Here is a 16,582-nt window from a genome sequence, read left to right on the forward strand (position 1 = left end):
GGAATACTGCTCAATTAATTGATATATATACACATATCAGAAGTCGTAGGCGAGTTTGTTGTGGGGAGATATAGGTCGAATTGAGAGCAAACGCGGTGGTGCGGAGAGTGAGCGCGCACATGCGACATTGACGCAAACGGCGCACACCAACCTTAGCGAGGAGGCTGTCGCTACATTATAGATTGACGGACAAGAGATATCGATAGAGTGGGGAATATCTCATCTCAGTCCCAGGCGGTGGAGGTGAGTAGACAACAGAGCGAGGAGGATATCAGTGCGACCCCCAGCAGTGGAGAGCTAGGACATGAAGGACACTGAGGATGACATGGCAATGAGACATATTCAATCCGCTGTGCAGAACGTGGTGAAGTATACTAGGCTTTGTCATGAACAGCTTTGGCTATGACCATCTAAGCTTGCCCAGGTGTATTTCTATTGGGGGAGGAGGTATTGTGTCTGCCAGTACACACGAATTCGATATTAACCGACGTGCAAAGACTCGATGAGCAATCGTCCCACTGTCTAACCAAAGATTACCATCATCAAACGCCTTGCTGTCCGGTTTAGGACTACTATAAGCAATCGCCCTCTTATTCTGTCTGAGATCAACGTAAGCAATCACCCACTTGTCTAGTCCAAGACTACTATAGGCAATTGATCTCTTGTCTAGACCAAGACTTCTATAAGCAACCGCCCTGTTATATAGCCTAAAACTACCATACATACTCACCGTCTACCAGTTACAGTAGAGTAAGGACAACATGTTCTGCCTCTCAGGGACGTGCTCAGAAACAGACTTATGAATGATCGACATATCTGATGGTTGCGATATCTCTAATCCTAGGAATACCTTTACGTATGGGATGGTTGCGGGGATCATGAGTGGCTCGTCGGTCTCTGTCACCGCAGTACCAGTGTGAGCAATCGACGATGGGTACTTGGTAGAAAAGGTATAAGTATGATCTTCAAACCTCGCAACAAACTCCACTCACATTCTCAACAATATCAACGACAATCATCCGACTCAGGAGGACCATCAACATGCATTCCATCCAATCTATCAGCCTGGCGTTCATCGCCCTCCTCGCCACGGTACACCTCCCCTTTCCCTCGTATTCACCCAGTGCGCCAAAACAAGACTAACGTCGACCTCAGACCAAAGCTCAGGTGAGCCTTGACGACGGCGGTACCTTCGGTGGCTGCCCCGGAGGCTGCTGCATCCCTGTCTGCAACTTCATCGTCGGCGACCAAGATTCTCTGGGCGCATTCGGAACAGTGGATTTTGCTGGCACATGCAAGCAAAATTTCGATATGAAGAACGGGGGTACTCAAGACTTGGATGACGACTACCAGGCAACTTGGGTCTACGAGCAGAATGGGCCTGGTTCCGTTGCCATCGATCTATTCCGCAAGAGCGACAAGATTTACAATCGTTTCGAGGTTTCCAACTGCCAGTTGGCTAGTATTGGTGGGACGCAGTGCGCTCCTGCTGACGGAGGCTGTGTAAGTTGTGGGTCGTGAGAAGTGAGCGCTGTGCTAACGGATGCGTGTAGGACTTGAAGTTGATCCTCACTGAGGCTCAGGGTTAGAGGAATGACAGTACTTACGGCGGTATGTGGAAGATGTTGCTATTGAGATGGTGACAGGGTCGATGTTCATCGACTACTCGCCAAAAGCTTCTACTTCTTGGGTACAATCTTTTGGCACTACACTCGTTTTATGAACTACTATCAATGAATTGTCACTTCCCTGGCACATACCTTTGAGATGCGTTCATGTCTGCTTGTGTTCACTCGCCACACGCCTACCGCTATGCATATAACATATGCCGAAGTAGCTGGCGAAGCATTTTATTAGTAGCGCTGATGTGCAGTTTCACATCAGACCAGGATCCCACCACCACACCACCACACCACCACATCCCCATCGCCTCTCCATCTTGAGTATGTCTTCTTCTTCGTATACGTATGAAGAGACAAACCATGAAACACGCAAATCACATCTGACACACCCGTTGAACCAGTATCTCGGCTTTCGTGGAAAGGAAAAAGCATATACGCGGGAAAAGCAAAAGTCATACAGTAGCTACCGCACACCCGGGTAACAGTTTGCAGCGGCTCATGCCGATGCATATGCAAACTCTGTGGGTTTAAGCGTCTAGATGTGCGTTAGCTTCCTGTCACATGCTTGATTAACGTGTTGAGCGTGGTTGTGAGGGACGTTGAGGCTGTTGAGATGGTAGAGGATCTACAGTTCTGTCAATAGACTTGCTCGATATGAACAAGTATTCCCACGAGAGTTGATACACCCGGTTCAACGTGTTGGGGTAGGACGGTGAAGGAGATGCGCTTCTTCGTTTCCCGGGCACGTAGATGGAGGATGGAGGATGAAAGGTAATGCGACAACCGCGATGATATATCGACATGTACATACTATGCCATGTCTCGAAGCAAACGTATTGCGTGATCAGTACACGTTAAACACACCCTGGCTACGCTCTGCTCGAAGTAGGGGAGAGGAACGGAATGCCAACTCCTGCTCTATCAGCCTTACCTCCACGTACACCGGCATACCTGAACCCAGTAAACGATACAGAACAGCCGGATCTTGCCCTCACCGCCATCTCACACTCTCCTCCCGTGTCTCTATACCATGTGGGACCTACGTGGTTAACAGCGAACGATCATACTTTAAACACCTAGCTACCTCCGTCCATGCCTCTACTCCTTCCTAACTTGGTCAGGCGTACCGTTACCCGTGCAAGTGTACCACTGAACTCATCTGTTCAGACCCTGAACAGCGCCACAGCAGTCCAACAGTACGCTGCAACATCAACTTCCTCCCTAGCCGCATTGTCCGTCGCATACACCAGCAACAAACTCAACTTGTCAGCGGCCCCCAACGCCACGCGGCGCCCGGGAGATGTCCAGCCTGCATAGCTAGGCTTTCGCGACACTGGATACGAAGAAGTGTAGAACTCCGAGTGGGGCCGTATATGAGCTGAACGATTGGCATGTATGTGAGCATGCATGTTTCACATTTCCCTTCTCTTTTGTTTCTGCTAGTGAGTGCGGTGCCAGTGCTAGTGGCGGGGACGCGCCGCAGGAAACGTGGACGATAAGATAGCGAAGAGCGTGTTGTTCTCGCGTGGTACACTACGAGTAGATGCAGGTAATCGGTTTCAGCCACCCTGTCTGCGCGCTTCTGCGAACGTGTGGATAGCTCGGGGACCGAGGGTCGGCATTGCGCGTCTCGCGACGGGCGGGAACTGAGAGGTCAGAACTTCTAGAGTCTGTTGACCAACTGGCCACGTGTGACTAAGGTGAACGGAAACTGTAGCATGGGGTTAGTTGTCCGAATGACGTGTCTTGACAGGTGTTGCGAGCAAGATGAATGCCGTGGTAGAGTGATGTGTCTGCCTGGCGACGCCGTGGGCTGTGCCTCAGCACCGTCGAAAATGTCAGATGCCTTTCTCATCGCTGCCAAAATGTCGCAACACTTTCCACAACATCAACATTACCAGTCGCATGCAGCGCATAAGATAGTCGCCATAATATCAAGCATGACTGTTGTGTTATGTTGTTGGTGCCGCGAACTCTTGACGCCGCGACACCCAACGCTCGCCCGGCACTCTGATCGGCAAACCTGATCTCCTGCGCTGCGCACGCAGCACCAACCGAGAACGCGTTTGATCGACAGGCACCACATCCGCACCAGCGCAATGGTGCCGACTCATCCTCCGACCGAACCACGCTCCAACATAACTTCGCGCCCGCTGCCAATCCAGACTTTTTCTGACGGACTAGCACGCGCGTACTCAGAAACGTTCGGTGGCTTTGAACTTGTTTCGGCGGCTTGGAAAGAAGAACGTTGGGGCGTTCTTGGTGTCATTTGGTTTTTTCGCGTGGTAGCGAGATTGTGTTTGGGATTGTTGGGTGAGGGGTGCCTGTGAGGGGGAACCGCTGGTGCTGAGGGGTGTGTACATGGGTCCCCGCTCCCATGGCAGATTTGTTGTTGTTGCTGTTGTTATGGACGACGATATTTGCAATCAACGAAAGTGCGTAGGGCGGACATTGATTTCCGCAATTCCAACATTCCGCCTCATGGCGACATGATTGAGTCATCACTACGATCGGTATGGCCACTTCCACCTCGATTCGAAGCAGATACCACGTCCGTCATGTTGCATGCCTGCTGCCCGATCTGACCGATATCTCCACCCGCTCGCGTGTCTCTATGACCTCTGATCGCCTGTACCCTGTCAACGGGTGTGTAGTCGCAAAAAGAAGATTCTGCCAGGAAGCACTCTTCCATCATCTAGCAGCCAGTCGAGGATATAACCTCGAGGTATGACTGGTAAATACGCTCCACAGCACCACAAATCCCTTCCACAAGCGAAATTACCTGTAGTTGTCTAGAACACATCCGCTTGTTGGTAGTCTTACACCTAGTGATGTCACACCAACCCGGCTCCGAGTAGGTATCGATAAGCGGGTAACACTTGCGAACGTCTTGTATGAGCTTTTCGTCGCCGGCTCCGCACGACGTTGCGCTTTTCGTATGATTGGTTTGTGTGGAAAATCATGATGGTAGTGTTGTAATGTCCGCCAATGGGAAGTTTTGAGCGACAAATGCAGGACTTGTCGGTCCGGCAGATAATAGTAATCGTATGGCTGACTGAACTAGAGAGCATGTGTGTCGCCTAGAGAACGGCGGCAGGAACAAAAGGTGTCCGCATGCAGTAGTGTTTCTGTGTAGCTCTTGGTTTCGCAATGTCTCAGTTGGCGCATAGAGGCTGTGCTGTTGCTCTGTGCAAGGGCAGGTTGCTCGACCAGATGTACAATGTCGAGGGCGACACGCAGCACAACCATGAAAGAACCAAGACAAATGATGAAAGCACAAAAATGTCCGCGTCACTACTCTCGCTGGCCATGAGAGAAGGTCCAGCGGCCGGTGAGCAGACAGTACACATGGTTTTCGCTTACCGGTCCGTTTCTGCTCGGAGGAGCGTCACAGGGAAGATCCAGCGAACAGCGACCCACCACGTCGTGTGAGGCTTTTCTGGTCACGGCTGGCGGTGTCGCTGTACACCGTACTAGCAGTGGGTAGTCTTCCAGATTTTCACCATGCATATACCGGCTACCACGTTGCGATAAAGAACCTTATCGTCCCGCTGACGGCACCGGGGCTCCACAAACGTTGCATCGGCACATCTTGCTGATCCGTGAATGGAGAGAATCCTGCCTAGGTGCAGGTGGAAATGGGCGGGCAAAAAGTCGTCGTGTGGACGGTTGCGTCACGATCCTGCGGAAGGACTGCATGCCCTGACGGAGTTGGAGAGTTACGCATGCATAGCCGAGGGGGAAGACGTGTCCGGCTCACAGACTGTCGCGGCTGAATGGGGTGTACATTGTGTCTGCACACGGCAGTGACAGTGATAGATGAAGGTTGTGGACTCGTCAGGGCGACGGAGACTAGGCTCGTTGGGTGAAAACACGTGCCGGAGTGTGACAGGAACACGCAGGCAACGCGGCGCCGATGTGTGGAAAACGTTCTGGAATCTGGAGGGTCAGTATCCACGGGCGGCTGCCCCAATCACAGCTGTTTGGGTTCCACACTGTGTAGATCGCAATTGCGCGGCCTTCACGACGTCGCCCGCGGGTGCTGAGTCGAGTCCCGCGCCTTGGGATTGCGCACTGTCGTTGTGAAAGTCGAGCGACAACTCTTTGCTTCCTTGCCGCTTGCGAGTCTGGCCAAGGGGGACGCGGCTGCGACAGGCGACGAAGCGACGAAGAGAGATCAAAAGCGGCTGAAACCTCGGAGCGCCAACTGTGCCTGGCTCAGGCACACCAATGAGAAGCGCCAGCCAAGTCAGGATCGCGCGCTATCCAGGGGTGCAACATCCGGTGCAATTGGCCCTGACTAAATTAGTAACGGGGATAGTCCGCAGCGCGCTAGTCCAATTCTGTCTCCCAGGAGATGAGATGGGGGCAGCCCGGCTGAAGGGCCACTTACCTTTGTGCCTGGCCGCTTGTTTCCCTTTTCCTCCTTCACCCCAACATATAATCCACACATTGTCCCTCTTTTTGAAAAGGCAAATTCGCGCGTTCACTCTTTCACGCCCGTCTTGCGCCTGCTAGCTAGCTCACCCAGTCACTCATTACTCATACCTCAACTACTCGTTGACCAACCACTACCAGCGCATCACGACACGCCGTTGAACGACGTTACGACCTGTCCGCAGTATAAATACCAAGCGCTTACCTCACTCAATCACCCTCACGCAACTTCACGATGCGTTACTCTTCCGCCGCGGTGCTGAGCACCATCGTCGTTGGCCAGGCTGCTGCCGCCAACCTCCACAACCGTCACGCCAGCTTCCACGCCCGCCGTCAAGCGTAAGTAATGTCTGCGAGTCGACAACGAAAGCAGGTTGCTAACTCTTTGCAGTGAGGTCAAGCGCAGCGCTGCCAACGAAGTTGACTGGAGCAAGGTCGCATACGATCTGAGCGATGTGGACTGGAGCTCCGTCTTCGCCACCCCTACTCCTACTCCTGCTCCTGCAGCTGCCCCCAAGGTTGCTGAGGTTGCCGACTACAAGACTCAGGCCGAGCCCACGCCTTCCTCCACCAAGCAGGAGCCCACTACCACCAGCGCGAAGCCCGCCGCTACCTCCGCAGAGTCGAACGACCCTCTTGGTGACCTCGGCGACGCTTTGGACAACGTCGGTGACGCTATCGGTGGACTCGTCAGCTCCATCTTCGACGACGTCCAGGACTGGGTCGAGGAGCTCGGTTGCAAGAAGGGTGTGAACAAGCAGTCACAGTGGGACGGTATCTGGGTTGGCGGTGACAGCAAGTGGAAGGCCGAGTTCATCAACGACCGCTCCGACCAGGATATGCTCCTGTTCTGCTGGAGGGCACTCGGCTACTCTGGCATGTCTGTCAAGGCCAACCAGCCCGACATCTCAGTCAAGATCCCCGCCGGCAAGTCCCTCGAGCTCTCCTGGAAGGAGGGTGTCCCCTCTGCTTGCGCTCCCGTCTTCCCCGGCTACAAGGATGACGGCTTCCAAATCAACAACACCTGGTGGGAGGTAACCTTCGGTGCCTCGGGTGCTTTCGATGTTTCGCGTAACATCAACATGAACGGTGACAGCATTAGCTCCAAGGGCTCCAAGTGCGTCTCCGACATGAACACCTGTGTCTTCAAGTGCAAGAACGGCCTGGACACCTGCGAGCAGGGTTCCGACTACGACCTCTTCAACTGCAACTCCAGCGGTGGCGGCGGTGCTGGCTACGACCCAATCATGGCCGGTACCGGTGGTGGTTGCTCCATGGGCCAGAACGGTGAGACCGTCAAGGTTGTCATCTCCTAAACGCTTCCGACATGAACATGCTTGGAGTTGGATTGCGCCTTGGGTCATTTTGTGTATTACTCTTCGCCATATTCCCCCTTTGTACCTTGTCGACCTGAACGTCTCCTTGCCTAGGCAGTCATCTTGACTTAGTTGCCTGGCAAGATGCCCACGTGCACTTTGGGTAGTGGTCGCAGGTCCATTCGCGTTACTCGTCACGGCTCTTAGCGGTCTATGTGTATTTTGTAAATGTTTATTGTTAGTATCTCGCAAATTCCAAAAGCCATAAAAACTACATCACCTTTCTTGCTTGATCGAGCTCAAACCTGAAGCTCGCGATATTGAACGCGTCATCACATCTAATTTCGTGTCGTGATCGGCGTGGTTCCCGTTCGGGACTATCCTGGTTGTCCAATATTGACGCTCAGACATAACGTTTGCTGCTATCTCCAAGGTTGTTGCGTTGCTAGACCAGGGCCAGAAACCAGGACTTCGCAGGCAAATTTCCGGCCGTGAAGCATATTGCCTGGGGTAGGTATGTATAGCCGTTGTTGCTGCACAAGTGGAGCGATTATCGGTTCACGATCCAAATCTCGCGTGGTCCAGGATATGGAGGCCGCTGTGATCAGAGGCCGCGTAGTCTGTTCGTAGCTTCGATGCATCGTTGGGCTATTAGAATATAGCGCTGGCTTAACGAGGCGATAAGGCGACCAGACGGTGGATCGATCGACTGCGACGACACTGCGCGCGTCTCCCGATTCTGTTTTCGAACGACCTGTCTGTTGGTGTGTATCGCGCGTGCCTTTGGTTGGGTGCCGCATTGTTGGTGACGGTGGCACGGTGGTTAGCCAGCCCTAGAGGTTTATCCGCAGCGCGTGTGTTCACCATCCCTAGGCGAGGTGTAGGATTGATCCAGCGACGGCAAGCGAAAGTCGAAGAGCGATGGCCAGACATATTCATCACAGGTAGGAACGACCAGGCGACAGGCGACAGTGTTTCGAGCGCGGCAGCCATGGTGTCAAATGGGGCAGTCGCATCATATGCGTAGAAAGAAAGCGAAAACCCCAGATTAAAGAACCAAACCTCGCAGCACTGTCTTGGAGTGAATAACTTGCTGTAAGCCCGGCAGATGAACCAAAGACATCTCTGGCGCTCCGCGTTCTGTTTGGAAAGATGTTGAGTGTAAGAACGCTCGCAAGGGGAAAGCGCAACCACGGCACCAAACGAAAGAACCCCGCATGACAATGAAAAAGGGAAGAGCAAGTGTCGTATAAAATGATAGGCGTGCGCATCATCAGAGCCCTAGAGCATGTTTTTTCCATGCGCGACACCTAGAGTATTAGTAAAGATGGAGCAAAAAAGACACGATGCACGTTAGCAAAAAGAAAACATGGAAGGGAAACCCCTCACTCAAGTACACGAACGATACGAGAATATGGCAATGACACTATCGAATGTTCAACATTCCTCTAGAACCTCGATTTCGTTGGTACACCAGCTCACCGGACCTTTCTCCTGGTAGGCTAAGCTGGGTAAAGCGGCACATGCGATACGAGAACCACGAGGAAGGAGCCTTCTAGATGCGGCTGTCAAACGGAAGACATGGGCTAGATGTTGTGTCGCAGTTTATAGTACACATACAGTTAGATTCTGGTAAGTAGAGATGTTCTAGAGTGGTGGATGCTCCTACCCTATGTATCATGATCTAGCCACCCTTACGGACGACAAGGAGGCTACAAAAGAACCTTGGAACTCTTTCAAACGCGTCACGAAACCCACATTCACAAGCATCACGAGGAACGAAGAGAACACGCATCTTCATCGTCGCTGGTAGAATAGCAAGTCGCGTTTTGTGGCGCGCGCTCGACCGATGACGGTGAAGCACATTGCGGTCTTTGGCCTGATATTTGCAGGGTTTGCAGTAGAGTCCACACCCATCTTCGACCACAGACTTGTGACTATCTGTGTCGAGGTGTCTGCTGAGATTGGCCTTGGCTCCAAGGACTTGTCGTAAGGGAAGCGGTTGAGGATGACATCCCGCGAACGCTTAGCAAGGCTGTCTGAGACAGGCTTTGCCTCCCTGAGTTGGCACGGATACGAGCTGTGTATTACCTCAATAACCAACCTAGGAGCCTACATCGTCTTGGGATGTATTCACTTATTAACGTTCAGCAGTACGTATGCAACAACATGCGACACGAATTCAAACAACACCAGGTATCATTGGAAGAATCAAATGATCTCATAAGTATTTCATTCCATGTAAATACTCCCATGACTGCGCATATATCTGAGTGGGTCTAAGCAAGTCATATCCTCAACGCGAAAAGTGCTTTTCTACTCATACACGTGGGTGCCAATGGAACCAAAATACGACAGGAAGGATGCAACATGTGGTGACTCTACAGTCAACCATCTACAACTCGTCGTGGTCATCGGGCATCTCATCGTCACCACCGGGGCCGCCAGCGCCGTAGAGCTTGGAGGTGATGGGGTAGGCGACGTCGGATAGCTTCTGGAACTGCTCGTCAAAGTCCTCAGCGGCGGCCTCGGCGGCGTTGCTCTCGAGCCAGTCCTGGGTCTCCTTGACGGCCTCGAGGAGAGACTCCTTGTCCTCCTCCTCGATCTTGCCACCAAGACCCTCGTCGTCGTTGACCTGGTTCTTGAGGCTGTAGGCGTAGTTCTCGAGCTTGTTGCGGGACTCAATGCGCTCGCGGTTGGCCTTGTCTTCCTCGGCGTACTTCTCAGCCTCCTCAACCATGCGCTCAATGTCTTCCTTGCTGAGACGGCCCTTGTCGTTGGTGATGGTGATGGATTCACCCTTACCAGTGCCCTTGTCGATAGCGCCGACCTTGAGGATACCGTTGGCATCAAGCTCGAAAGTGACCTCAATCTGGGGAACACCACGGGGCGCGGGAGGGATGTTGGTAAGCTCGAACTTTCCAAGTTGGTTGCTGCAGACATAGGTTAGCAAATCGATCTTTGTAGTGGACATGCAATGGCGCGGTAGATACTTACTTGTCCTTTGTCATGGCTCGCTCTCCTTCGAATACCTGGATCAAGACTACGGGCTGGTTGTCGGCGGCGGTGGAGAAGATCTGGCTCTTCTTGGTGGGGATGATAGTACCACGCTTGATAAGAGTGGTCATGACACCGCCAGTGGTTTCAATACCGAGGGTAAGAGGGTTGACATCCATGAGAACGACGTCGCCGGTGGCGGCGTCACCGGTGAGAATACCACCCTGAACAGCAGCGCCGTAAGCGACAGCCTCATCGGGGTTGACATCCTTGCGGGCCTTCTTTCCGAAGTACTCCTCAAGCATGGCCTGGACCTTGGGAATACGAGTGGAACCTCCAACGAGAACAATGTCGTCGATTTCGCTCTTCTTCATCTTGGCGTCCTTGAGAACCTGTTCAACGGGCTTAAGGGTCTTCTTGAAGAGGTCGTTGTTGAGCTCCTCGAACTTGGCGCGGGTGAGGGTCTCGGAGAAGTCCTTGCCCTTGAAGAAAGACTCAATCTCGATCTTGGTGGTCTTCTGGGAAGAGAGAGTACGCTTGGCCTTCTCAACCTCGCGCTTCAACTTGGACATGGTCTTGGAGTCCTTGGTGATGTCGACGTCGTTCTCCTTGTTGTACTTCTTGGTGAAGTAGTTGATGACACGGTTGTCAAAATCTTCACCACCGAGATGAGTGTCACCAGCGGTAGACAGGACCTCAAAAACGCCAGATTCGATAGTGAGGATGGAAACATCGAAAGTACCACCACCGAGATCGTAGACGAGAACCTGGCGTTCCTTCTGGTCGGTCTGTGGTGCGTTAGCTGAGTTGCTCCAACGGAGGATGCTGATGTCTTACCTTGTCGAGGCCGTAAGCCAGAGCGGCAGCGGTGGGCTCGTTCACAACACGGAGAACATTGAGACCAGCGATAGTTCCGGCGTCCTTGGTGGCGGCACGCTGAGCGTCGTTGAAGTAGGCGGGAACGGTAACGACGGCGTTCTTGACAGGCTCGCCAAGGTAGCTCTCGGCCACCTCCTTCATCTTGCCCAGAACCATGGCGGAGACCTCCTCGGGGGTGAAGGTCTTCTCCTCGCCGTGAACCGCAACGGAAACCTTGGGTTGACCGCTCTTGTTGACGACCTTGAAGGGGAAGTGCTTGATGTCATTCTGAACAGACTTCTCCTTGTACTTGAGACCGATGAGACGTTTCTGCTCCACAGTCAGTATGCCAGCCTTGCAACAAGGGTATACGGGAGTGTACGTACGATATCGAAGATGGTGCGTTCGGGGTTGGAGGCGAACTGGTTCTTGGCGGCGTCTCCGACAAGACGCTCGTCATCGGTGAAGGCTACCCAAGAAGGTGTGATACGGTTACCTGGAGAGGACACATGTCAGTTTGGGTGTGTGAGATGGTCGAGCACGCAGACTTACCCTGGTCGTTGGTGATGATCTCAACCTTGCCGTTCTTCATGATACCGACACAAGAGTAGGTGGTTCCCAGATCGATACCGATGACGGGGCCGGAGACACCATTGGCGTCCTCCTTGATGGGCTCCTGGTCCTGGGCGTGTGCTGTCTTAGCCAGCATCAGACCGCCGACAAGGACGAGGAGGAGGTAGAAGGCAATGGACCATGTTGAGCGCTGGTTGGCGCCCCGCGAGCTTCGTGCCATTGTGATGTGTGTGTAGTCGTCAAGACTGGGGGTATGGCCTAGATGCCAGGTGCAAGTGCGGGCGTAACTCTCTGGGAGCTCGCAATGTGTGGAGTAGACGGGGCTCTCCGGGTATCGCTGGGAAAGAAACAAAAGGCGAGTTGCGGTGGTTGCAGTTGCAAGGTGAGTGGAGGAGGGAGGGCAAGTAGCGGTGGGCGGCTACTGTTATATGGACACGTCGTGGAAGTATTTCGAAAGAACACCTTGCGATCTCGAGGATCTTGCTCCGCAAACGGTCTAGCGCGCACCTCGCCCATGGCCCGTTCACTTTGCCCCAACCGCCCGCATCAGCCTCAATTTCACCTGCGTTTGACGCAGCTGGCTACAGGACACGTGTAGTTCGCTAGCACTGTGGTTTCACTGCGCCCGTGTAGCAGGTGTGACTCCGCGCTATGCAGACCTATAGGCCACAGTAGCTTCTTGTGCAGGCGATGATGGGGAAGTCGCAGCTCCGTCGTTATCTGCTATCGTGCCTCTAGGCCAATTTACCCCTCCATCTAAGCGAACGCGAACATCTACAAACCTCGGTGCTCTACCATCTCAACGTCCAAGTCGCGAATCAATGCAGCTGTATTGCAAAATCGCCGTTTCCTCCATGCGCGAACCCCAGCCAGTCTGAGTCGCTGCGTCGGTAATCTCGGACACGGCCCTCGTTGTCTGTCCCAAGTTCCAGGTGTCCTTCCGGTGGTCTTCCAGTCGCTAGGCAGACCGATCTACACGAGACACCGGCTCCACCGCACCGCCAACACCATTCACCTCGATGACTCCTTGGTCGATATGCAACGTTTCCTCAATCTTTTTGCCACGGGTGTGAACACGCTGCTTCAAATCTTCATAGCTGCCTAGCAGAAGGACGGATCAAAGCACCCTGCCCACCGTGCACGACCAGTCACCATACTTGCACATGTGAAAGGATTCGCCTGTAGGTAAAACTGGCCTCTTTGAAAGCAAGAAGTGCGAAAAACACCATAGTGCGTTGTTTGATGCTCCATTCCGGATAGCTTGAGATTTGCCCAAGAGAACCTTCGCGACCGTTCCCCTGTCCCACTCTGCCGATCAGCCGCTTCGCCGACACAACCATCGGAACCCGTCACCAGGCCTTTGCCAAAGTCTCCCTGAAAGTACTCAGTATCTCAGCCCACCGCGCACCAGACCTGCTCTTCCACACAGCCAGACCGAGAACGCCGACACCCAGGGCGGAGGGTATCGCCTTCTTGGCAAACCTTGTTGCAACGTGTCTGAAAAACATGTCCTGTTTCTGCCTTACCCGCTTCACATGCTCGTCTCTCTTGTTCTTGACAGGGAATGGCTCCTCTGGCACCTCTTTCTCGAGGAACTCGCATAGCGGCTTCCAGCCATCCTCCAAGCGGAACTCGAGCAAGCGCTCGGCAGGCACCGCAGCACGGATTTCTGCATAGTGTTTCCTATATCGATCCTTGGCAACCCGCCGCATCTCATGCACATTACGCACACCATAGAAGCCCAGCATGATCTTGCGAATCGTCTTGCCGCCATTGAGACCGTACAGTGGTCCCAGTACGTTGATCACGAGATCAGCGCGAAGCCCCCATGTCGTGCTGAAGATGGCCGCCTCCATACTGTCGTACCACTCGTCGATATCACGTTCCACCAAGATTAGCTTCGCCTCGGGATAGGCTTCTATGAGCTGCGTCGCGAAGAACGAGCTCATGTCGGTGACGGCCTCATAAGGCCCAAAGATAACGTCCCAATCGGCGCGTGTGAAAGGTGCGCCTGTATAGGTCGGCAGCGAAGGGTAAAAGGCATCGCATGCTTTGCTGAAGAACTCCCACTCAATTGGGGAACTAATGGCCTGGATGCCGTGGTGCACGCCTTGATATCCGAGAATCTCGAGAGCTTGAGTAATGGAGGCCGACCCTACCCTCGCTTCAGTCAGCTTCTCCCGACGGCTGTAACAATAGCAAAAGCAAACGTTGGAGGAACCCACCAGTACGCGTCATCCCCAATGAAAGCACCTTCAGCTCTCGCTTTGGGCGGTCGGCAATGGAGGTTGGTGTTGCCATGGCTTAGACCAAAGCTGGTCTCAATCACGCAGAATGGCCGACGAGTGAAGATGGTTGGGAGTGGGACAGAAGGTGATATTTCTTGACCATTGTAAGCTCGGCAGAGAGGTGACTATCCCAACTTGCTGCCCACCGTGGACCGTGGTAAACATTCCATACTCATCTACTGGACCGCCTACCACGTGGTCAAAGGAGTGGTCATCTTACTTGCCGCTGTCTAACTCAAATGTGAGCGCCGAAGAGCGCCCACTGCTATCAATACGATCTACCGGTAGACCCCATCCTAGTTCCAACACGCTCGGGCCGAAGTGTAACGGGCCGAGTAAAGTGCCACTGCAAACGCATCGCGCATAATTGGTCTACACTCCAAGAGTACAACGGAACACGCGCAACCAAAATCCTGGCTTGGTAAGAATGTTATCGGAAAGACAGGCTTTCTGCTGTCGAATCACATGAGGTAAATCAACGATGTCCGGATCTGATACACGCACACACATCATCACCCGTATTCACCGTATTCACCGTATTCACCGTACAGGGCGTACTTGGCCGTCATGAGGCCTACGCAAGCGTTCTGTACACTGTTCTGACGCTGCCGGTATGCATAGCCTTGTAGATTTACGTGCTGATACAACAGATGCTCAATCAAGTTCTGACTACCGCTTCGGCCTGATGGATACCATGAGCGGCTTCTTCTCCCAGACCAAATACGACTTTTGTGTGATCCACCACTTCTCACTGTTTGGGCTGAGCGAGATGTCAAAGTTCCAGAAGAGCTTAGCCAAAGCCAGTCTCATCTCATTCATAGCCATACTGGAAAACCATGAAGTCAGCAATCGTTCCACCGATACCGAAAAGGGAAAGAGAGATCTTACGTTTGTCCAATGCAATCATGTCTACCATAGGAGAAAGGACGAGATGCACCTCGGTCATCACGAGCAAACTCCCCATCTTTCGTCTGCAGCCACCTCTCTGGGATAAAGTCAAGAGGCCGATGCCAGTTCCATGGAGCGTGACAGGCTGAGAGATTGTGCACGCCTACAGCTGTCTGTTGGTCGACTAGTCAGTACAAACTCGCCATGGCCGAGACGCGAACAAATACTTACACCTCCCGGTACCCATTTTCCATCTATCTCCTCTCCACCCTCTGGAACCCAGCGCGGCAAAGCTGATGGCGTAGGCGGCGATACACGCATCGACTCCTCGATGCAGGCCTTCAAGTAAACCAGCTCACCAGCAGCAACCATGGTAATCTCCTCTTCGCTCGCAAACCTACCCCGCACCTCGGCAATGACCTTCTTATAAGCGTCCGAATGCCCACAAACGAAGAATACAAATGCGCTCATCGTATAGGTAGTCGTGTTACTGCCCGCCACAATCAACGCGCTCGCCATACCAAAAAGATCCATGTTACTCAAATTCTCACTCTCGTTACCAAGGATGTAGCTCATGAAATCCAGTCTCTTCCCTTTTCGGGTGCCAGCGCGCTCCTCATCAATCCGTCGCTGTACCTTTTGGAGGGTGAGTGTTTGATGCCGCTTCCGCGCCTCCATGGCCGCTTTGGGTGCCGTCCATTTGAGTATCCACTCGATATGGTAGTACGTAGCGAGTTGATACCAAACAATGCTTTTGACGCGCGAACCAATAACGTCAAGCCAGGGCTCATCGGCGCGGTCGAGACAGCCGGCTGGTTGTCCAAAGGCCAGGTCGCTCATGATGTCGAAACTCAACAGGCTGAACCAACGGAGGATATTCTGCTCTACAGCATGATATTGCGGTTTCCGTAACTGAGCAACAAGCCGATCAGTGTGGTCCCGAAAGAAATCTTCTTGATCCCGCAAAGCGCGTTCACTAAACGCTGGCTGAAGCGCACGCCGTAGTACGGCATGGCGCTCAGGCGTCTCGGTAACGATACTACGACGACCGTTCACGACCGCAGGAGCGATTCCACGGCCATCCAGACACTTTAGAAATTCGCGTGGTGGGGGTGAGCCGTCGATCTTCTTCAAGGCTGTGCTGCTGGTGTAGGATAGCTCGTCGGGTGCGATGCGTATCACGGGGCTGTTGTAGTAGATGTGCATGTCGCGGATGCGCCATGCGAGGTCGCCGCGGAGGTTGACATAGTGCCAGGGGAGGCGGGAGATGGCCCAGAGTTTTGGGCCTGGGAAGCGTGAGAGGGGGTGGAAAAAGAGGTAGTAAACGGAGCGGAGGAGCAAGTAGAGTATTGGCTGTGCGCGGTTAGGATGTTGGAGGTTCCTGATGGTGTAGGAGATGTTGACGTACACTGGTGAAGATGAAGAGAACTATCATGGACAACATCTCGACGTTCAGCTCGGTGTTCGCTCGTTCTGGTTCTTCTGCCCAGTACTCAAAAGACGAGCTTCATAGCCACAGGTTCGTAGTAGTGGCATAGACAGATATCTTCTTCCTCGTAAGTAAAGCGAACCAATCACTTCCACCTCGATTGCTGATTCTCTT

General features: G+C 53.2%; 5 protein-coding genes across 5 annotated transcripts; 2 read left to right on the forward strand and 3 right to left on the reverse strand.

The window, feature by feature from the left end:
- Positions 1–1,311: 1,311 nt before the first annotated feature.
- On the forward strand, positions 1,312–1,589 carry J4E83_005357 (uncharacterized protein; the record flags this gene model as incomplete). The annotated part of the gene is made up of 2 exons (XM_049332276.1): positions 1,312–1,503; positions 1,554–1,589. The coding sequence occupies 2 exons, from the start codon at positions 1,312–1,314 to the stop codon at positions 1,587–1,589; spliced, it is 228 nt and encodes a 75-aa protein (XP_049188727.1).
- A 4,705-nt stretch (positions 1,590–6,294) lies between these two features.
- J4E83_005358 (uncharacterized protein) lies at positions 6,295–7,375 on the forward strand (the record flags this gene model as incomplete). The annotated part of the gene is made up of 2 exons (XM_049332277.1): positions 6,295–6,398; positions 6,451–7,375. 2 exons carry the CDS (start codon positions 6,295–6,297, stop codon positions 7,373–7,375), a joined length of 1,029 nt encoding a protein of 342 aa, XP_049188728.1.
- Positions 7,376–9,770: 2,395 nt separating this feature from the next.
- J4E83_005359 (uncharacterized protein) lies at positions 9,771–12,023 on the reverse strand (the record flags this gene model as incomplete). The annotated part of the gene is made up of 5 exons (XM_049332278.1): positions 9,771–10,308; positions 10,373–11,160; positions 11,210–11,560; positions 11,617–11,726; positions 11,783–12,023. The coding sequence occupies 5 exons, from the start codon at positions 12,021–12,023 to the stop codon at positions 9,771–9,773; spliced, it is 2,028 nt and encodes a 675-aa protein (XP_049188729.1).
- A 1,129-nt stretch (positions 12,024–13,152) lies between these two features.
- On the reverse strand, positions 13,153–14,104 carry J4E83_005360 (uncharacterized protein; the record flags this gene model as incomplete). The annotated part of the gene is made up of 2 exons (XM_049332279.1): positions 13,153–13,958; positions 14,029–14,104. 2 exons carry the CDS (start codon positions 14,102–14,104, stop codon positions 13,153–13,155), a joined length of 882 nt encoding a protein of 293 aa, XP_049188730.1.
- A 656-nt stretch (positions 14,105–14,760) lies between these two features.
- On the reverse strand, positions 14,761–16,423 carry ALT1 (alanine transaminase; the record flags this gene model as incomplete). The annotated part of the gene is made up of 4 exons (XM_049332280.1): positions 14,761–14,917; positions 14,980–15,152; positions 15,211–16,332; positions 16,388–16,423. 4 exons carry the CDS (start codon positions 16,421–16,423, stop codon positions 14,761–14,763), a joined length of 1,488 nt encoding a protein of 495 aa, XP_049188731.1.
- Between the last annotated feature and the right edge of the window lie 159 nt (positions 16,424–16,582).

The sequence above is a fragment of the Alternaria metachromatica genome (genome assembly GCF_023757995.1).
Source record: "Alternaria metachromatica strain BMP 0045 chromosome Unknown scaffold_10, whole genome shotgun sequence".
NCBI lineage: Eukaryota > Fungi > Ascomycota > Dothideomycetes > Pleosporales > Pleosporaceae > Alternaria > Alternaria metachromatica.